This window comes from Suncus etruscus, chromosome 15 (genome assembly GCF_024139225.1).
Source record: "Suncus etruscus isolate mSunEtr1 chromosome 15, mSunEtr1.pri.cur, whole genome shotgun sequence".
NCBI classification, from domain to species: Eukaryota; Metazoa; Chordata; class Mammalia; order Eulipotyphla; family Soricidae; genus Suncus; species Suncus etruscus.
The window spans coordinates 80129287-80150569 of NC_064862.1; the positions used below are offsets into that span (position 1 = coordinate 80129287).

A 21283-nucleotide genomic window follows, 5' to 3' on the forward strand; every position below is an offset into this window, starting at 1 on the left:
TTCCTTCCTTCCTTCCTTCCTCCCCCCCCCTCTTATTTGGGGCCCCCAGCAGTGCTCAGAGCTCAAGGGACCACACAAGACAGTGGGGATGGAACTCAGACTGGCCACATGCGAGACAAGCACCCTTCCACCTCTCTATCTAGCCCTGTGACTAGCTCTTCTCTGGACAATGCTTGGAGCACTTGGCAGATGTCATAGGATCCTCTCCCTGACAGCAGGGCCCTTCTCAAAGGGGTAATCTGGGTGACAAGTGTAGGATTTCACTGTGGGGTGAAGCTTGGGCAAGGTGCCTGTAGCTTGTGCCTTACTCCTTAAGCAGGACCCCCAAAAGTGGAATCCCTGTCTTCAAGTGGGTGAGGGTGGCTAGGCTTGTAACCTGCAGCCTGGTCACATGAATTCCCCAGAGATAACTGGGGGTCACTTGTAGTCTCTGGGCCCAGATGCAGCAACATCTCTCCTTGGAAGCCCTGTGCCTGGTTCCCCAGATGTGACCCTCTTGGGGGGCCCAGCAGATTCAGAGTGCTGAGACATGCCCTCAGTCCACAGTGAGCCCATCTCCTGCTTAGCAGTATTGTGTCAAATGCAGGTGCATTTTCTAGAATATGTACACATGCGTGTTATAGAAATGCTTTATTTTGAGGTCGAAGCAATAGCATAGCAGGGAGGTTGCTTGCCTCGCATGTGTCCAACCCAGGTTTGATCCTCGGCATCCCATTTAGTCTCCCAAGCCTGCCAGGAATAATTCCTGAGCATAGAGCCAGCAGTAACCCCTGAGCATCTCTGGGCATGGCCCAAAATCCTTCCAAAAATGCTCTGTTTGGGGGCCATACCACCTAGCAGTGTTCGGGGCTGACTCCTGACTCTGCACTCAGGAATCATTCCTGACTCTGCAATTAGGGATAACTCCTGGCAGGACTAGGGAGACTCTAGGCGCAGGTGTCTCAAACTCGAGGCCCGTGGGCCGTTTGCGGCCCTCCGTACAACATTTTGTGGCCCTACCCTAGAGGAATCTTTTTTGTTTTGTTTTGTTTTGTTTTAGTTGTTTGGGTCACACACCCCCAATGTTCAAGGCTCACTTCTGACTTTGCACTCAAGGATCACCCCGACTTTGCCTCCTGCAGCCCCCAGGTAAATTGAGTTTGAGACCCCTGCTAGGGGATGCTAAGGATCAAATCTGGGTTGGCTGCATGCAAGGCCAGCGCCCTCCCTACTGTGCTCTGACTCCTTCCCTGTAACCGTGATTTAATGCCAACCCTGTGGGCCCACACTAGGATTCTTTTTCTGTTGAGAAGACTTTCTTGTTAAATTTGCTATGAGAGCACCGTGTAATGCATAGTTATTCATAGCTGGGTTCTAGACACACAATGTTTCAGCACCGATACTCCCCCATGTCAACTTCCCTCCAACAGTGCTCCCAGGGGTCCCACCTCATCCTTTTTCAGTGTCGTCACCAAAGTTGGGGGTCCCATGATTTCAGTATTGTTGACTCCGTGGTTTGGATATTTAGCTTTGTCCTTACACCACTGATGTCCCTGAGTCCCCTTGACTGTGTCCCCATTATTTCACATTTCTCTTTCTCCTCCCATCCATTCAATTCCTTTCCCTTTCCTTCCTGTACTCTGGGGTCAAGGGTACTCCCTTGACCCAAGCACTGTCCCCTCGAAACCACTGTCTTCCCTTATTCCCTATCCAGTTATTCGAATGGCTCTCTCTTTGGGAGGGGGCACACCCAGTGGTGCTCAGGGCTCACTCCTGGTGGGGCTCAGGGGACCCTCTGGGATGCCAGGGATCAAACCCAGGTGGACTGTGTGCAAGCAAGTGCCTTCCCTGCTGTCTTATCGCTCTAGCTCCTTAGAGATTCCTTTTAAGACTGAAAAATGCCCGTGGCTGGGTGCCCGCTCCCGCCCTTCAACAACAGACACGCCCTGAGCCAGGCACTGCTCTCAGGCTGGGCTGACCAGCTTGACTCAACGCTCTGATTTGGAACAACTGACTTAGCTTTGGGCTTAAGATCCGGGAATACCTTTCAACCCAACCTGACTTTCCAATTCACTCTCTTTGTTGTTGCATTGGAGAATAAACAGAAAACTTCTCTCGGCTAGAGACTGGCAGGCATTAAGTCACTTGCTCCGTTAGGTCACGTGATCTACCAGGCTCAGAACTCAGCACCACACATGGTCCTCCAAACACTGCCATGAGTGATCCCTGAGCAGAATCAAGAGTATATTTTGAGCACTGAACGCAGAGCCAGGAATGAGCCTTGAGCACTGAGCCAGGAGTGAGCCCTGAGCATAGAGCCAGGAATAAGTTCTTAGTTGAGGGCCAGGAATAATCCCTGAGCACAGAGCCAGAAGTCTTCGTTGAGTTTAGAGCCAAGAGGGAGCCCTGAGCTCAGAGCCAGAAATAAACCCTGAGCACAGCGCCAGAAATACGTCCTGAGCACAGAGCCAGGAGTAAGCCCTGAGCACAGAGCCAGGAGTAAATCCTGAGCACAGAGCCAGGAGTTTGACCTAAGTATAGAGCCAGGAGTAAGCCCCGAGTGTAGAGCCAGGAATGAGCCCTGAACACTAAGCCAGGAGTCATCCCTGAACACAGAGCCAGAGTAATGCCTGAGCGCTGCTGTGAGCCCCTCCAACAATAATGCTGTGTTGTCTCATTTTAGCTAGTGTTATCATCAAAAAGGGAGCCTGGGGATTGGGGGGGGGGGCTTGTCCCTTTGACTGCTTCAGGCTGAGGCTGGGACCAGCAGCTTCAGAGGTCACCAGGTGAGTTTCCCACAATGCAGTTCTCCAGCTTCTTGCTGACTTGTTTCTGAACTTCTCTCTCCTACATGGTGCCCCGGTGAATATTTGGGGGATGTTTCCTGGGAGACAAGAAAGGTTTTTCTGAGGACCTTTAGCTGAGACAGAAGAGGCCTCCAGGTGCTTTGAGCAACAGCGTCGTTCACCAGTGGCAGCCCTGTGTGGATTTCCTTTCTTCTCCCCTTCCCTTCCTTCTGTGCCACTGTCATAATGACCAGACCTGACACACGGGGCTGGCATGCTCAGAGACCACCCTCTCGCATATATATTTTCAGTTGGGGTGAAATTACGTGCTCTGTTGTGGCACCAGGCACACACACACACAAATGTACACACCTAGGGCACCCTGTGTACACACAGCAAGACACACAATGTAAACATACACATGTCAAACATGGCAGTGCACTTGCATGTTCATGCATGCGTGCGCACTCAACATGTGTGCAGCACATGTGTCATGAGGATACACATGCTGACACACACACCATCATGATGCCAAGCAAGATACGAACACCCAAATACATGCATGAATATAAAAGTGGCCACGTGGGTAAACACATGTGTTATCCTGTATGCGAGGTGTACAGATATGCAGAACATAGCATGCATACGCATGCCCATGAGCACCACATCCTCACACTGTGAGGCAACCGTTCTTGCCACAGATCCATTGTCCTGCCACTCGGAACTTGGTCTTTCTGGCAGGGTTTCGGCCTTTGCCAGCAGCAGGCTTCTGCCTGATCTGGCCTGCCTGCCCAGGAGCTAAACCTGCTTCCTGGAGGAGGGGAATCTCCACTGAACACAGGGTCCAGATGTGCAAACAGCAAACAAACGGGTGGGGTGGCAAGACCAGCAGTAGTTCCTGAGAGGCAGAGAGGAGAATGGCAAAGAAGGCTATGGTGGGGTCTCTGGTACATCCAAACATTCCAGGGACCCTGAAGCTTGGCCTGGTCCTCCCACCTGTGGCAAGGACGAGCCCACGTGGTGCCAGGCGCAGGACACACTTGCAGAATCTGCAGCCTAAGGTCTGAACTTGCCCCGGATCTCTGGGGGTTCAACTATTTCCCAACCCATCTCACATTCACCTCCAGGCAGTTTATGAAAAACAATTGCACCACATCCTCACTGGCATGGGGACAACGTGTTTCATTACAAAAATTGGGGGAGGGCTGGAGCCACGGGACAGCGGGGAGGGCACGTGCCTTGCATGCAGCCCACCCAGGTTCAATCCTCAGCACTATGTATGGTCAGGAGTGATCCCTGAGCACCACTGAACGTGGCTCAAAACATAATAAAAACCGGGCCCGGAGAGATAGCACAGCGGTGTTTGCCTTGCAAGCAGCCGATCCAGAACCAAAGGTGGTTGGTTCGAATCCCGGTGTCCCATATGGTCCCCCGTGCCTACCAGGAGCTATTTCTGAGCAGACAGCCAGGAGTAACCCCTGAGCACCGCCGGGTGTGGCCCAAAAACCAAAAACAAAACAAAAAAAAAACCACAAAAAACAACATAATAAAAACCAAAAAAATTATTGTTTTTTATTTTTGGGTCACACCCGGCAGTACTCAGGGGTTCCTCCTGGCTCTGAGCTCAGAAATCGCCCCTGGTAGGCTCAGGGGACCATATGGGATGCTGGGGTTTGAACCACTGACCTTCTGCATGCAAGGCAAGCACCTTACCTCCATGCTATCTCTCTGGCCCCCCAAAAAATTATTTTTAAGGTTTGTATTTTGGCTCTATAGCCAGTGGTGCTCCAGTGAAGTTCAAGGGTAGGGTGCTGAGGGTAGACCTTGAGTTTCCATATGCAAAGTATGTGCTCCAGTTCATTCCCAGATGATTTCCCAGGTCCCTGGCACAGATACAATAATTAAATTCTGTCCATTCTCATTCTGGTGAGGGAATAATAACTTCCCTCTGTGTGCTATCTTTTATGGGGTCTCTGTTAAGTCAAACCTTTTCTTATTTTTTTTTCCCCCAATATACTTGTTTTCTATCTCGAAAATGTTCTAGAATGGAAAATAAGGCAGGGCAAGGCATCTGGGGGGAAGAGGGGGCTACGGTGTCAGTCTTAGCTGAGGGTCGATGTATGGCTTTATGGAAAGCAAAAAAGAAAAAAAAAGAGAAAGAAAAAGTCCTTCTGATCACTTGTAAGTGCTCCCTTTGGATCCAGGGCAGAGGGGAGTTTCTCACGGTTTCCTCTGAGGGGTAAGCGGCTTCTCCACTAGGCAAAGGGGAGCAGAAGTTCTGGCCTCAAGTGGAGCCTCTGGTTTATTGGGTTGCAAGAAAAACTACCGTTAGGTCTGAGTATTAGGAGCTTGCTGGGTAGTTCTTGAACCAGTGTCTAAACGTCTCTGAACCTTTCAGCTTGGGAAAGGAACCAGCTGGGTGTTTTCTGAAAGAAGCAATAAGTAAAGAGGTGAAGAGAAATCCCTAGAAGACACCCCTCATCTTCCTGACCCACACCCAGCCTGGCCATCAACCTAAGCTCCCCTCCTCCTCCCTGTCCGGGCCACCTCATTCCCGCAAGCGGAGGGGAGGGGCCTAAGAGAAGTGGATGGAGATCTGTGCGCGGGGCTGGGGGTCCCTCTGCCCTTCACGCCCTCCTCCCCATGCTCCGAGGTCTGCACCATGCTCAGGAGAATGAGGCCGATCATGGCACTTTTGCAAGCAAAAGGGAGACCTGGATGTGACGCCTGGTCTGGGCTTTCTGGAAAGGGGCACCTGGAGTGGGTCACCCCATCTCCATCCCCAGAACCCCTTCCAGCAGCCCCTAGGGCCGCACAAGGGCTATGCAGTAGGAGGATCCCCTCCCAGCGGAGCTCCCCATTCGCTCGCACCCGAACCCCCGAGATGCAGCGAAGCATTTTGGAGCTCGGGGGTGCGGGAGAGAAACACGGAGGTGGTGGGTCCCCGCAGACCCCCGCACACTCCAGCACGGCCTCTCCGCAGCCAGGCCAGACGCAGAGCGCGGCTGCGCGGCGAGGCTGGGGAGGGGGGCTGCGGGAGGCGCCGGTGCGGGGGCGCTGCGGCATTGGCGACGCGGCCGCCCCCCATCCACCGGTCCACGGAGCGGCCACGTGCCTCCCTGGGTGGGGACCCCGCCCCCCAGGTCTGTGGCCTTCGCGCCCGAGTCTCCGGGTCCCCGGCCGGGGTGGGGCGTGCGGGGTCCGCAGTGTCCTTCTCGCTCGCCTGGGTGTCCCGCGCGCGCGCGCGCCTGTGCGTGTCCTGCGCGTCGTGGCCCCGACGCGCCATCGTGGTGGCGACCTCGGCGGGCGGCGCGTGTGTGTGTCCGCGCGCGTCGCCCCGAGTGGAACCGGAGCCCCCGGAGAGGCCGTGCGGGGAAAGGTGGAGCCGCCGCCGGGCGCGCAGCCGGGGATGGAGCGGGAGCCGGCGGGGCGCGGGGCGGCGTGAGGCGCGCGGGGCCGGCGGGGCGGGCCGAGGGGAGGGTCCTGCGGGCCGGGGGGGCGGGCGCGGCGCACCCCGGCCCCCGCCCCCGCCGCCGCCGGCCCCCCCACGCCCGGGCCCCAGCGCGCTCGCTCCGCGCCCGCCGCGCCTCGCCTCGCCGCTGCGCCATGGTACGTCGCCGCGCCGCCCCCACTTTCGCTTTCGCCCGGGGACCGCTCGGGGGTGTCTGGCTGACCGGGCCCGCGGGTGAAAGTTGCCAGGGCTCGGGGGGCCCGCCCACGGGAGGGGTGCACCCCCCGGAGGCCGCGGGACCCCCGATCGCCCGCGCCCCGCTGCGCCCCACGCCCCCGGGGGACCCCGAGTTGGGGGGCCCCTGGCGGCTGTAGCGGAGTTAACGGGGAGGGCGGGGCTCCGCGGAGCGGGGCTCCCACCCCCGCCCCGGTCCCGGCCACCCCCTCCTTGGCGCTCCCCAGCCCTGTCTTTCCCGGCGCAGCGGGCGCGCGGGCGCGCATGGGGGCGCGGCGGGGCCGGGAAAGGGGTCGCCGCGGACCCGCGGGGGGCCGGCGGGGCGGGCTCCAGCTATAGCGGAAAATGGCCGCTGCGGAGAGGGGCGGAGGGGAGGCCGGCGGCGGCCGCCCGCGCCTTGAACTTGGAGCCGCGCGGGCTCCACCCCCGCGCGCCCGGCCCCGCGCGCCCCGCAGCCCCGCGCGCAGTGCCGCGCCCCGCCCCGAAGGGTGCCCCAAGGCCAAGGCTAGGCGTATCGCAGGCCCGACACGGCCCATGGAGTGCTGCTTTGCGACCGGCCCGTCCGCGGGTGGGGAGGGCTCCCCAAACTGTCCGCGAGGGAATCCGGGGGTACCCCTCATGCTCCTTCCTCGGATCCCGAGTCCATGTCTGCGGGGCTCTGCGGTCCCACGTGGCCGTGATGCGGTTCGGGGGTGGGTGACGGTGCGTGGGGAGGGGTAGGGCTGTGTTCTGGGGTGTCCAGCAGGGGTCCCCGAGTTAGTGTGTGGCAGGTAGCGGGTTGGCGCGAGTGGGGAGCTGTGTCCTCTCTGTCGCCAAGTGACAGGCCTTGGGATTACACTCCCTGACTCCCACCCTCTGGTTCCTAGTTCCCTGTTCTTGGTGGTGTCTCCTCCTCTCTGTCCTCTCTGTCCAGCGGCTGCCCACCCTTTCTCTGCCCGCCTCAGCACCCCCAGGTGAATTTGCTTAGGTGTAGCTCTACCCCGTGCTGGGCAGGGTGACTGGACTCCCCCTCCTTCTGATGTGCAGAGGTGAATGGCTCAGAACTGGAGTCGCCTGGAGTAGCCAAGGGGACCTCTTTAAACCCTTGCTGGGCAGCCACACACACACTGAGCCCTTGTACTTGATATTTTCACTCCTTCTGGGGAACCCCACTCCAGGGCACTTTATATAATCTCCCTTTTATGGGGGCACACCAGGGCTCACTCCTGGCTCTGCGCTCAGGGATCACTCCTGGCAGGGCTCAGGGGACCCTTTGGGATTCAGGGGATTGAACGGTTGGTCCCGTACAAGGCAGGTGCCCTCTCGCTGTCCCATGGCTCTGGCCCCTCTTTATATAATTTTCCAAATAGAAAAGCCCCAAGGCTAAACCGCAGCCACGTGTCTCTGCCTTTTCACTTTGTGCTTCCTCTTGGGATGTCCATGAGGGACACTGAGATGAACCCCGCAAGGCTCCTGACTCCCAGCCTTTCCCCCACTCGGATATGCCCCCTCCCGCAGGCTCTGCCCTGCCCTTCTTCTCCCCTCATTCTGTGTGAGGTTGGGGGGACGACCAGCAAGTAGGCACAGCCGTTATCCACACTGGCTCCCCAATCTTCAAACTACAGGTGTCCCTGACCCCACAGAGCTGCAGGTGCACCCACACTCCCAGAGCCCCCAAAGAAGCCCTCACTGCACCGGGGAACCCTTCAGCCCCCTCCCCCATCAGGCCTCTGGGCAGAGCAGAGTGCCCAGGTGAGGGGGCGCTGTTGGGGGTCTCCGCTGATGGAAGGAACCACCCATTGTGTACAGTGTGGGGTGCTGTCTCCGTGTGGGGGCACGTGCACTGGCGCTGCTGGTGCGGATTGCGCCCACCTTGCCCTCATCCCCCACAGCAGCGCATCTACCCCAAAGCCTCAATTTATCGCCTGGAAGGTGGGACTAGAGCCCCCCTAACCTTGCCACTTCAGGACAAGTGTCATCGTCCTGACAGGGTCCTGCTCACCCTGGACAAGGCCTGGGCCCTAGATGAGTCCTCTACAAGCAGAGTGGGGCAGTGTGGATATCCTGGTTCGCTATTAGAGAAGGTGGTTTACCCACGTGGCTGTCAAAAAACACAAGAGCAGCCTAGGACAAGATAGGACAAGATAGGACAGCTGGGAGAGCCTTTGCTTTGCACGTGGCTAAACTGAATTCCATTCCAGGCCTCCCCCCTCCCCAGCCTTTCACCCCTATTCCAAATCCTCCAAGAGTGATCCCTGAGCACAGAGCCCTGAGCACAGTCAGGTGTGACCCCCAAGCTAAAACAAAACAAACAACGCAACTAAAATAAAATTTTAGTTTTAGAAGCTTGCGGAGGAACAAATGGAATTTGACAACCTTGCCCATTCCCTAAAGCCCCCCTGGTGTCACCTCACACCGATTGATCCACTCAGTTTTAGAAAGCCAAGAGAGCAACTTGGGGTGCCTCTAAGCCAGGGCACAGGTATCAGGCCTGTCTGGTATGGAGCAGTTCACAGCCACTCACGGTCCTGAGACTGCACATGTGACCATAGAAACCAGACATCCTAGAAAGACTCTCCTGGAACGTACATTTGTGTTCAGCATCACGCGTTCCTGGTAAGATGTGAGTGTAGGTGGGTAAGTCATTCTAGTATCCTGGAGGAAGACACAGCATCTGGCAGCATTACCAATAAGGTGTTGTTATGTCCTCTTAATATTATTCCAGGTGAGACGTTGTGTCTCACTTGCTGAGGGCCTGGCTCTGACCCCGGACTTGCCATCTGCAGCAGGCTTTGCGCTGGTCACAGCAGGAATGGTGCTGGCATTCAGGGGGTGACACTTAGGGGGCTACCTAGGATGATAGCCCCAAACTAGCTTGCCCTGGTGTCTGCTAGAGTCCTGGGCAGTCTAAGGAAACCAGATGGCCCTGGGGAGGGACCCCAATCCTGGACGTGTGAGGGTTTATCATTGGTGGGTTAAAAGCACCACCACACCTGGGTTTCCCCATCCAGTAGTTACCAGGATCCCTGAAGCCAGGTACTGCAGAGGGGGGGCTGCATTCCTATTTGCTTTCTGGTTTGGGGGCTGACTCCTTGGTTTCAAGCTCAAGGGTCACCCCTGGCAATGCTGGGGGAGTCTATGGGACACCCAGAATGGAGCGCAGGTCAGCTGTGTTTGAGGCCAGCGCTCTCTCTCTTTGAGTACCCTATCCCTACCTCCGCCCACTACTAATTTGCTTTCTTAACCAAATGAACCTGAGGTCTGTTCGTGCCTCCTTAAGGAGGGATGCTATCTGAAAAAGGGGATTCACCCACCTGCCTGGCCCATTTCAAAGGGGGAACTGTAGTCAGGACACAGTAGGGGGGCACAGTAGCTGCCTTCCCCTCCTGATGCTGCACCCCACCTTTGCTTTCTCAGAAACCCAGTCCCAGTGCTTCCCGGCCCACTCCCATCCCCGTACTCCACACATCGCTGCCATTTGCAGAATCAGAAACTGAGACTCCTGGAGAGACCTTCTGTATCCCCCAAAACTTTTCCTTTGAAAGGAACCTTTTTTTGGGGGAGGTCACACCCACAGCGCTCAGGGGCTACTCCTGGCTCTTTGCTCAGCTCAGAAATCTCACTCCTGGCAGGTTGCGGAACCTTATGGGATGCCAGGGATTGAACTCAGATGGGCCTTCCGCAAAGCAAACACCCTCCCCACTGTGCTATTGCTCCAGCCCTGAAAGAAGCCTTTTGAAGGTAGTCAGTGGGGTAGGGGAGTGAGTGGGAAAAGGGTCCCAGGAATGGGGGTTCTCTGGGTGTCAGAGCACTGGAGAGGGTCTGTCCTCAGATTTCTGTCGGAGACAGGCCTGGGGGTCCTGCTGATCGCTTCACCCGGTCAGGCAACTCCCTGGACAGCTGTGTTGGGGGTTGATGGACTAAAGAACGGGAATGTTGGGGGTCTCTGTTCCCGCTTGCTCTTCTCTAACCTGTTTCCTCCCCTGGGACCCAGAGTGAAAGGGGGCAAGAAACAGGGGTGCTGGGCACAGAGTAAAGTGGCCAAAGCCCAACTATCTAAGAGGGGCTAAGGTCATTGTACCCTGGAACCCCCAATATAAGGGAGTGGTGAAGGGAGGGAGCTGGGGTCTTCACCTCCCCATGCAGGACAGGGGCAGTGGGTGTGGGTCTATCCAAGCTGAGGCTGAGGGGCAGGGAGACCCCAGGGACAGACTAGCCCTTGAGAGAGTGTGGACAGGGCGGTGTGGATTTGCTGACCATCCCAAGCACCCCAGGCAGGCCTCAGTCTCTGACTCTGTACAATGGAGGCACCACAGGTGGCAGCAGATATGCTGGATCCCCAGAAAGTTGGAGGTTTATTGTTTGTTTGTCTCCCTGGACACCTGTTTTCTGAGGTGCTAGAGAGACATAAAGAGGGACCATGGTCCCCTCTGATAGAGGGAAAGAGATGCTGGTGGGGACAGGGGATGGTCAGAAGTCCATGCTGGCCGGGGCTCTGGTGTCCACGCTGGGGCTGGCTGGGCACTGCCCGCTGCCGCTGGGTAGTACATCTTTAAGGGGAGAGACACGGCGCCGCCTCTGCCCACGTCACTTCTTCGCTCCTTCCCTCCCCCTTGGCTCCCGTCTCCAACTTCCCGGCTAGCTTGGGGCGGGCTGGGGTGAGAAGGGGGGGTCTTGGAAATCCACTGTCACCCCCTCAATGCCCAGCTGCCGCCTTGCCCCTCCCTGCTGTCCAGTGGGTGGGAGATCAGGGGACCCCTCTTCTTTACCGCTGTGATGTCCCAGACTCGGGTTGGCTGGACTTTTTTGCCAAAGAGCCAAGGATAGGGGGTGGGGTGGGGGTTCATGAGGCCTGCCCCCCCACTTTCCTTCCTCGACTCGCGCCCTTTTTTTCCCTCGTTTCTTTGAAAGTTTGGAGGTTGAGAAGTGGGAGGGGAGAGAAATGGGGAGGTGGCCAGAGAGGGCGGCGAGACCGAGACAGAGACGCGGGGAGAGACAGAGACTGGAGAGGGGGGACGGAGGGGGACAGGAAAGGGAGAGAGAGAGAGAGAGGGAGCGGGCGAGGGAGGAGGAGGAGGAGGGAGGAGGCAGACCGAGGGAGGAGGCGGCGGCGAGCTGCGGCCGCGAGGGAGGGGGGCAGGCAGGGGGGCGGTTCGGAAAAATGACTCAGTAAGTCGAGGGCGCCCGCTCCGGCCAGCGCTGCGCCTCCCGCCCGCGCCCCGGGATGTATTCGACCCCGCTCTGCCTGACCCAGGTACGGGCCCCGCCGCGCCCCGCGCCCTGGAAGCTCGCGGCCTCCTCCTCCCCTTCCACCGGGCACTCCATTGCGGGGCGCCCCGCTTGCTTGCAGCCGCCAGGTCCCGCGTGGGGGATGGGGTCGGACCCAGCCCCACGCACTCTCGGGTGCACGCGCGCACCGGGCCCCCGGGTCTCCAGGCCGACTCCCACCTCCCCATCGGGAAGGTTTTGGGGGGGAGAGGCAGGCGCCTGCAGGCGGGGCTCTGCGGGAGGGGACCCCCAGGTTGGAGGTAGCCGGGGGGCGTCCTGGCTGAGACACCCTTCTCCAAATACGCACCCTACCCAGGATGAATGAGGAGGGGTCCCCCAAAGCAGCCGCTCCTCGCAGCTTGCGCCCCGCACTGCGCCCGCATTGGGCCCCACGTGTGCGTCGCGGGGGAGGGGTGCGCACCTCGCCCGCTTCCCGCGGAATCCATCGATCCGGGAGGAGTCGGCGGGGCCGGAGCCGGGGCTGGCGCTCCGGGGACATCTGGGCGCTGCGGGACCCCCGGGGATGGTGGACGCGCGCACCTGCCCGCCCCAGAGCCGCGCTCTGCGCTTTTGTACGACCGTTAAAGGGTTGGGTGGGTGGGGGCGCCGGACTCCTCCTCCCCGCCCTCAGCGCCTCTGGGACCCCCAGAATCGCGCGTTCCACCCCACCCCTCCGTTCCTTGGGCGTCTTTAGACCACCTTCGTTCCTGCCTCGGTTTCCCCAGATGCCAGGAGGCTGGGAGAAGGGGCCTCTCGGCTGACTTTAGTGAAGATGGGGTGCATATTGGGGAGGGGTGAATGCCCGCGGAGCTGCCCCATTCACGATCCCCCTAATTCCTATTGGCCCTTCAGAGGCCCCATTGGAAGATTCAGCCTGGGCAGAGTAAGAGTGAGGTGCTAAAGGGGGGCCCTCCTGCTGTCCTGTCCAGTGCCCCCCACCTGAATAACTAACTCCCTGTCCAGACCCTATAACTGACCATGCCTAGCCCCCATGAATGACCCTGTGTCTCCTCCCGAGTGTTCAGCGCTCCCCTCAGTAACCATGTCTAAACCCCCCCCCAGTGACTAGTGTCCAGCCCCCCTGAGTGACCATGACCTTGGAAACAGCTGTTCTTCCTTTTGGGGCCTGTTTCCCCTTCTGGGCAGCTTGTGGAGCTGTGGGTCCCCCAGGAAGCTGGCCCTGCTATCAGGGTCCAGTTGGGGTCACACGGTGACCTTGGCCTCTCAGAACCCTCAGGCTCTGGTCCTTGGTGGCCCTCAGTGCTCCTGCCCCCACCCCACCCCATTCCCGCGCTGGCTTCCCAGAGCACCAGGCTGGCCCTGGGATTCCCCATCAGGGCTGGCTAGTGCCCAAAGGGTCGAGAGGCCTTGTCCCATAAGCCGCAGGCTGTTTAGGGGAACACTCCCAGATGCCCGTGCTCGGGAGCCCCAGAATGGCATATAGATATCAGAGGGCCAGCTGGGCTAGAACCCAGTGACCCCGACTGGAGGGCGCCCCTTATGCTGATTCTCAGGGCAGAGATCTCCAGAACCCCTGGCAGGAGCCCCTGTGGGCCCTGGGCCCTGTCTGCTCTGGGCCACTAGGGAGGACCATGACCTCCCAAGCAGATGCCTCTTCCAGGCAGGACCCCTGCTTGCTCCCTTCCCTTTCACTCTGGTTTCTGAGGCTCCATCTGCCCCTCCCTCTCCTTCCTTCACCAACACCCCCCCTTTTGGTCTCCTCTGCTCCCCCTTCCTTGCCCTTGGCATCCCTGCCTGTCCCTTCTGGCTCCCCGTGCTCCCTCCTCTCCCCACTTCCCCCCAGACTAATTTTACAACCTGAGTCCATCCCAAAATAGCTTCGCTTTTAGCTGAGCCGACCCGGATCCTTGCTTGGAGCCGGCGCGGAGAAGGGGGGGGGGGCAGTGGCGGCTGCCCGGGAGGGCCCCCCCCCCCCGCCCTGTCCACCAGGGGGATTCGGGAGGATTCTGGGAGCTTGTCCCGGGCTGTGTCGGTGCCTCGGGAGCTTTTTCACTTTTACTCTTAAGCGGAACTCGCGGGCGGCCGTTACTTCCATAAATCCTGCCCCGAGCAGAGCCCCGGCCTCGTGGGGCCTCCCCAGCCCCCTCTCCCGCCCGCCACGTTACTGATTCCGGGGTTTGGGGCCAAATCCCTCTTGGCTGCGGCAGCCAGGATTCCCCGGGCTGGGCTGGGCTGGGCCCGGCCCCGGGCTGCCAGCCCCCACTTCTTCATTCTGCCCCCCCCAACACTCAACACCTCTGTGCCTCCTGCAGCGGGAGGGGACAGCGGTAAGAAATCACCCCCCTCCCCAATTTGGCATTGATTTAAAGCAGCTTCTGCAAAGGCTGCCAGAGGGGCCAGACTTTGGAGAGGGGTTGCGGGGTTGCAGGGCCGGGGCTCCCCTGGAGAGCTGAGCCTTGCCCCAGAGGCACAGCAGGCCTGAGATCGGGGTCTGGGGGCGCGGGAGCCTCCCAGCCCGGCCGCCCCCACCCCGGATTGGGAGCTGTGAAGCCGCCGGCCTTCACCTCTCCCTTGGCTCACTCCCCCTCCCGCTCTGCGGCGGAGGCGCCTTGTAAATCACTAAGCTGGGATTCTGGCGAGTCAGCGATCCTCCCTCTCCGCCCTCTCCACCCTCTCCTCTCCACTCCTCTCCCGCCCCCCTCCAGCTCTCTCTGCACAGCGGACCCCTATCCCATACCACGAGGACATCACCCCCCTGCCTGGGGCCAGGTGCTGCCCTCACAGCCCTCAGCCTGCCTCCCAGGTGCATCCCAAATGCAGGACTGTATCTCTGGCTTCACACCTGCAGAGTCCCAGCCCTTCCTGCCCCTGTGCCCAAGGGAACCCCAGACAGTCTGAATGGTTGGGTCTGGCTGGTGGTCTTTACCTCGAGGTTGATCCCTACGGTGAAATGGAGTTAACTGAGGGTTTAGATGCCATGCCAGTTGTCTTGGATAGTGGATGGATAGATGGATGGATGGGTGGATGGATGGATAGACTGATGAATGGATGAATGGATGGGTGGATGGATACATGGCTAGACAATTGGGTGGATGAATGGATAGGTGGGTGAGTGGGTGATGGATTAAGGCATGGGTGAGTGGATGGATGATGGGTTGGTGGATGATTGGATGGGTACGCTCTGGGTCTGGGAGAAGGAGCTCGAGTCTCTCTGATGATTTTGCCCTCCCCCCCCCCAGATGCTCCTCCAGCTTTCCCCGAGAGCCTTGTACATGGCACGTGCCAAGTGTAAGCTGGTTGTTGCTAGATAATTGGGGTGAACATTGCCCAATGGGGTTGGCATTTTCCAATGCACCTTCCGTTCTCTACCTATTTGCTCAGCACATGCTGGGCCTGGTAATTTGAGGGATGCACAGGAACTTGTGATTAGAGCAATTGGTGGCCCAGCCAGACCCTGAGCCCAAGAGTTTTCTCTGCGTGGACCCTCCTGGGGTCCCTCATGCTGACTGGCAGCCGATAGGGGTGTGCAGATGGCTACCAAGTGGTTCTGCCTGTGGCTGGTCTAACCATCAATGAATAGAGCAACTCCTGTCCTGGTGCTCTGGGCATGAGGGAAACAAAGTGATACAGACCAGGTGTAGACTCACCAGAAGCTGGAGAGGAGAGTTGGAAGAAGCAGGAGGCAGTGGCAGGGGTGCAGAGCTGGTCCACTTGGGAACCCCCCAAGCTGGGCCACTGGCAGAGGGACCTGCAGTGGGACCCAGGGCCCAGAGTCCCCAGGACTCAGGGCCAGCCCCCACTTGGCTCTGTTCTGAGGGGAGAGACTGGGGTGTCCTGGCTCCCAGATGGTACAGGAGTCTTCCCTATAGGGAGAATTCAGAGCTCAGCCTGGGCAGATTCCAGACCTCTCTACTACCCAGTCTCTTCTGAGACACCAGGAGGTCTCCAGTTCACCCCATTGCTTCTGCTTGCCCGAGACTCTCCACCTGTCCTCTCAGCTCTGGACTCTGCCATCCCTTCCATTTCTCAGCAGCCACAAGGGCCTGACCCAGGACCTTTGCACAGTTTTTTTGGGGGCCACACCTGGCAGTGCTCAGGGCTTATCCCAAGGTCTGCACCCAGGGATTATTCCTGGCAGTGCTTGGGGGAATGTATGATATGTCAGGGATTGAAATGGGGTCTGCTTTGTGCAAGGCAAACACCATCCCTACTGTTCTATCACTCCTCCCCTCCAGTCTCATTTCTTTACAGGTGCCTTATTTTTTGGGAGGGTCACACCTGGCAGTGTTCAGGGGTTACTCCTGGCTCTATGCTCAGAAATCGCTCCTGGCAGGCTCAGGGGACCACATGGGATGCCGGAATTCGAACCACCATCCTTCTGCATGCAAAGCAAATGCCCTACCTCCATGCTATTTCTCCGGCCCCTACAGGTGCCTTTCAATTATGTGGGCACTAATTGGACACATAGGGCCTGGGGAGTATCACAGAACTGGACCCAACTTGTATGGTTTGGCCAGGACTAGGGGAACTGAAGGAGACTTGAAAAAGCTAGCTAAGGAGCAAAGAAAGAAGGGCTTTGAAGGATGTGTAGGTGTTTGGGAGGGATCCACACTGCCTCACTCTCTCCTCTGAGGGCTAGGGGTGTCCCAGGCTGGGCCTCAGTGATCCCCAGTCTGTAGGATCGTGAGAGTGACCAGCCCAACTCTCACCTGGCTTGACCTTGCAGCTGGCCCATGGGTGACGGGGGGTCAGGAATGTTTGCCTTCCTTGGAGCTCAGCTGGGGACACTGTGACGTGGGTTCCCACCCCCTTGGGCAACTTCCTGGGACTGGGGGCACTGAGAGGGAGGAAGGGGGTTCTCAGACCTCGAGGAAGGGGCTAAAGGAGTCTGGGAAGGTCCCCTCCTCAGCATCTCCCAACTGTCACCTCCCCACTCCTGATCAACATGAATCTCCTTATCCTGGCCCCTGCCATGGCCTCCCATCTCTGGAGGTGACTTCTGTAACCCTGTCCACACCCCTCACACACCACACACTCTGCCTGGGCTCCACCTCTAACGCCAGCAAGCTGTGAGCTCCGAGTGCCACTGTCCTCCGCTGATAACTCAGGCTGTGTGACCCCTGAGCACTGCTGTCCTCGATAACTGTGGGCTGTATGACCCCCACGCACCTCAGTCCTTTTCTGATAACGATAGGCTGTGTGACCCCTGAGTGCTGCTGTCCTTCTCTGTGCCTGGCACCAAACAGGCCAAGTGGCTGTGAACTAGGACAGGGATGGGCAGGGTAGGACAGGGGCCCCCCCTTTCTTGGCCTAGGCGCCTTCTCTCCCACAGCTGTTGTTCCAGTGACTCATGCTTTGGGGGACAGTGGAGAATTGGGGTAAGCCCCAGCCAAGTCTGTTCTGACCCACCCGTGGGCACCAGGCTATTCTCAGAGCCTTGGTCAGAGTGGTACCTGGTCACCCCCTCCTGCCCAACAGGGCTGGACCCCAGACAAGGGTTCTCCCGGCTCCCTCATGTGTAGGAAGCAGCTGCAGGCCAGAGGTTGCCTATGCTTTGGGATGCAGAAATGGAACTCTTGGGGTGTTTTGAAATGCCCTAAGTGTTTGGTCCTGGGTCCTGGCCTTTGAATGATGGTCTATCCCCTCTGGGCCAGTTGTGCCAGGACCACAGCCCCTTCTCTGCCCCCTGGAGAGAGAGACAAACAATGGGAATATCAGTGAGGTTTGCTGGGGATGGCCCAGGGGCTGAGTGCAGGTCTAGCTCCATGCCTGGGAGCCCTCAGTGTGACTCCAGAAGCATTGCAAATCACTGGAACAGTAACAAACAGCATTTGGGCAATGTGGGAAGTCTTTAGCCCATCACAGCCCAGGGAAGCATGTAGTTGTGGGGGACAGAGCAATAGCACAGAGAGGAGGGGGCTGGCCTTGTATGTGACTGACCTGGGTTGGGTCCCCAGCATCCCATAGGATCTCTCAGTACTGCCAGGAGTGACCCCCTGAGCACAGAGACAAGAGTAAGGGTCGGAGAGATAGCATGGAGGTAGGGCATGCAGAAGGATGATGGTTCAAATCCCAGCATCCCATATGGTCCCCGGTGCCTACCAGGGGTGATTCTGAGCACAGAGTCAGGAGTAACCCCTGAGAGCTGCTGGGTGTGACCCAAAAATCACAAAAAAAAAAAAGTAACCCCTAAGCACTGCTGGGTGTGGCCCCAAAACAAAACAAAAAATGTGATTCAGGATCAGTTCATGCTCTGCCCCTTTTTCTTTTCTTTTTTTTTTTTTTTTTTTTTTTTTTGGTTTTTGGGCCACACCCAGTAACGCTCAGGGGTTACTCCTGGCTATGTGCTCAGAAGTTGCTCCTGGCTTGGGGGACCATATGGGACACCGGGGGATCGAACCGCGGTCCGTCCAAGGTTAGCGCAGGCAAGGCAGGCACCTTACCTTTAGCGCCACTGCCCGGCCCCTCCCTTTTTCTTTTCTTTCTCTCTCCTCTCTTCTTTCTCTCTCTCTTCTCTCTCTCTCTCCCTCCAATCCCCCCATACTAAGAGACAGTTGCCCTTGCTGAAAACAAAACATAACCACCAGAGTAATAGTATGTTAGGGAGGGCACTTACCTTGAACTTGGCCCACCTGGGTTTGATCCCTGGACCACTTATGATCCCCCGAGCACCTCCAAGGATGATTCTTGAGCACAAAGCCAGAAATCAGCTCTGAGTACCACCAGGTGTGGCCCCCAAACCCAAAGCAAATAGCCTCAAAGTAACCCCCCAACCCAAAAGAAAGTAATGACTGTAGTTTCTTGACCTGTAAAATGGATATTTGGCCAGTCCAGTTCCTACCAGGCCTCAAAGCCTCCAGAGACCTCAGTTCTTCCCTCCAGGGAGTGGGTCAATGGAAAGGGACCCTGTAATCTTCGGTGTGGTGCCCCCCACTACTCGGCTTCCCGCTGCCAGTAGTGTGGAATGCCTACCCCAGCTGTCCATTGCCCCTTGGCCCATCGTATGTCCTTCCATTGTTGCTCTGCTTTCCCTGATGAGCCCTGGAGCTGAGAAAGTGCCCCAAAGAGAAAGTGCCTCCAAAGTGACCTGCTTGGAGCCTGGAGTCAGTGACCCCTGGCTGTGTGCGAGTACTCACTCTGGCCCTGGCGCTCTGGGCTGTGTTTTTGGAAGTCGTGCAACCCAGCATTGCTCAAGGGGAGGAGCTGGAGGTGTCATGGGAACCTCTTGGTTTTGAGGGTAAGCAGCGCTAAACCTAGAATAGAGGGATTCCCTGGTGCTCTACCATTTGAGCAATATTCCCGGCCTTCACGGACTGGCTGTTGGGATTAAAGTTTTATTTTATTTTCAGGGCCACACCCATCAGTATTCAAGGTGGACTCCTGCCTCTGCACTCAGGGATCAGTCCTAGTGGGATTGGGGGGGGGGGGATCCTATGCAATGCTGGGATTTGAACCTGGCTTGGCTGAAGGCCAAGCGAGCGCCCTTCCCGCTGGATTATGTTTCAGGCCTGCTAGTGTCCATAAAATTTCTTTTTTATTTTTGGGGGCCACACCCGGCGGCTCTGAGGAGTTATTCCTTACTCTGGGTTCAGAAATCGCTCCTGGCAGACTCAAGGGTGGGGGGGGGAACCATGTGGGATGCCGGGAATTGATCCCAGGTCTCTCTTGGGTCAGCTGCACTGCAAGGCAAATGTTTAATTGGAACACTTGTCATAATCGAGCTGTCCCAACCATTGGGGGGGGGTCACTGGTGATCAACGGAGAGTGGGCATCGCCTGGGAGTGGGGCTACCCTTAGCCACGCCCATGGGTGCGGTGCCCCCTCCCCGGCCCCCCACTGACGCTGGCCTGTCGTGTCCCCCCCTCCGCCCGCAGGATGAGTTCCACCCGTTCATCGAGGCGCTGCTGCCGCATGTGCGCGCCTTCGCCTACACCTGGTTCAACCTGCAGGCGCGGAAGCGCAAGTACTTCAAGAAGCACGAGAAGCGCATGTCCAAGGACGAGGAGCGCGCGGTGAAGGACGAGCTGCTGGGCGAGAAGGCCGAGGTCAAGCAGAAGTGGGCGTCCCGGCTGCTGGCCAAGCTGCGCAAGGACATCCGGCCCGAGTGCCGCGAGGACTTCGTGCTGGCCATCACGGGCAAGAAGGCGCCGGGCTGCGTGCTGTCCAACCCCGACCAGAAGGGCAAGATGCGGCGCATCGACTGCCTGCGCCAGGCCGACAAGGTGTGGCGGCTGGACCTGGTCATGGTCATCCTGTTCAAGGGCATCCCGCTGGAGAGCACCGACGGCGAGCGCCTGGTCAAGGCGGCGCAGTGCGGCCACCCGGTGCTCTGCGTGCAGCCGCACCACATCGGCGTGGCTGTCAAGGAGCTCGACCTCTACCTGGCCTACTTCGTGCGCGAGCGCGGTGAGTGGCGCGGTGCGCAGGGCGAGTGGTGCGCGTGCGCGGCGCGAGGGGCGAGTCGCGGCGAGAGTGGGGCGCATGCGCGGGCTGTGGAGCACATGCGCAGTGAGTGGGGTGCGTGTGCAGGCCGAGTAGGGCACGAGGGCGGTGGTGGAGCGTGTGTGCGATGGATGGGGCGCATGCGCGGTGAGTGGATTGCGTGCACAGGGCCGTGGTGCGCATGCGCGCTTTGTATATAGCACTTGCGTGGTGAGTGGGGCGAGGCACGGCTGCCGGGCGAGTGGTGTGGCATGTGTTCAGAGCGAGTGGGTCGCGTGCGCAGGCCGAGTGGGGCACGAGGGCCGTGGTGGAGCGCATGCGCGGTGAGTGGGTCGCGTGTGCATGGCGAATGTTGCGCATGCGTGGTGAAAGGCGAGGCACTGCGAGAGTGGGGCGCCTGCACCGGGCGACTGGGGCACGAGGGCGGTGGTGGCGCATGTGCACGGTGGGTGGGGCGCAAGGGCCGTGGTGGGGTGCATGCGAGGTGAGTGGGGCGCGTGCGCAATGAGTGGGAGCCATGAATGGGATACGTGCGCGTGCGCGTGCGCATGCGCTGCTAGGTCTGAGCCAGGTAGTGAGTCCTTGCTCTCCCACTGTCAGAGCGGGCAGCCGCAGGAAGGTTGATCCTGTAGGCGGCGGCAAGGTCTTCGTTGTCGTTGGGGTAGTGGTGCTCACTATCACTGAAAGAGTTGTTTATGGATCTGCTGGCGTGAGAGCACTGCGGGAAGAGCACTGGCCTTGCAGGCACCTGACCCAGGCTCGATCCCCAGCATCCCAGAGGGTCCCCTGAGCCTGCCAGGAGTGATTCCTGAACTCAGAGCCAGGAATGAGCCCTGGGCACTGCTGGATGTAGCTCCGAAGTTTGGAGAGAGTGAAAGAAAAAGAATTGTTAGGACAGCCTGAGGGAGTAGGCGAGTGCATCTGTGATGGCCAAGGCAAGCCCTGACCTTGACACCTGATGTTGATGGGATGGCTGTGCTGTCTTCTCAGGAGATAAGACCCAGTCTTAGAAGTTCTGAGGCAAGACAGTGCCTTTGGAGGCAGGGATTGGACAGCTGCGTTGCAGGTGACATATGCTGCTGGAGTTTTAGCAGAGGCACAGATGAGGTTCTCTGAGCTGCAAGCTGGGGTACTGTGTGCTTGGTCCTTGCTGTGTCTCGGTCTCCCTTCCCAGCATTTCTAG

General features: G+C 58.6%; 1 protein-coding gene across 2 annotated transcripts in view; it reads left to right on the forward strand.

Moving 5' to 3' along the window:
* The first annotated feature begins 6306 nt into the window (after positions 1 to 6306).
* Positions 6307 to 21283, forward strand: part of NFIC (nuclear factor I C) — a 48150-nt gene continuing 33173 nt past the window's right edge. The window contains exons 1-2 of one of the 2 annotated variants that reach the window (XM_049788649.1): positions 6307 to 6374; positions 19533 to 20064. In XM_049788649.1, the coding sequence (XP_049644606.1) occupies positions 6372 to 6374; positions 19533 to 20064 (535 nt within the window). In that variant the 5' untranslated portion in view covers positions 6307 to 6371. Of the gene's footprint in view, positions 6375 to 11566; positions 11684 to 19532; positions 20065 to 21283 lie in introns of those variants that run through there. The other variant, XM_049788648.1, reaches the window with a different exon arrangement.